Genomic DNA, 536 nt, shown 5'->3' on the forward strand with positions numbered 1-536 from the left:
TTCTGGGCCTCTTCCATTTCTTTGACTTTCTGTGTCCACCATACTTCACGGTCGGATCGCAAACTCACTTTCACTTGGCGTCTGATGGCTCTTCGCATCGGGTTATGTTCTGGACCGGCTGGGATATTTCTTCGAGATTTAAGTAGTGACACCGTTCCGCCTGACATCCAGTGCTTGAGTGCGCCTGGTTGGTGTTGTATATTCGCTCTGTTCTTCAAACGTTTTATCATTTATTGCTAAATCACTTTCTTCCGTTTTCAGCTCTCAGTGTCAAAGTTTTAGATAAATAAAGCCTAGCTTTCGGGCCCTCCGTCTTTTCCATTGCCATTCTGATTGTCGTTGCACTCTGACCCTCGTCGTACACAACAATTTATTCATCCAAAAAGAAGTTTTCAGACAATGGATCGATTCTTACGTCCCGAACGATTGGATACCGACCTCAATAATCGAGACTCGGCAGATACCTGGGAGCATTGGTTTTGTACTTTCACAAACTTCCTACAGTCGATCGGTTCTCATTCACCAGATAAACTGAA

At 44.4% G+C, this 536-nt stretch overlaps 1 protein-coding gene across 1 annotated transcript in view; it reads right to left on the minus strand.

The window, feature by feature from the left end:
* T265_03216 (hypothetical protein) overlaps nt 1-230 on the minus strand; it is a gene marked incomplete at both ends in the record, with an annotated part of 20,471 nt that extends 20,241 nt beyond the window's left edge. Inside the window, one exon of the mRNA XM_009167635.1 lies at nt 50-230. Coding sequence (XP_009165899.1) covers nt 50-230 — 181 coding nt within the window. The remainder of the gene's footprint in view (nt 1-49) is intronic.
* Nucleotides 231-536: the final 306 nt, after the last annotated feature.

This window comes from Opisthorchis viverrini, assembly GCF_000715545.1.
Source record: "Opisthorchis viverrini unplaced genomic scaffold opera_v5_44, whole genome shotgun sequence".
NCBI lineage: Eukaryota > Metazoa > Platyhelminthes > Trematoda > Opisthorchiida > Opisthorchiidae > Opisthorchis > Opisthorchis viverrini.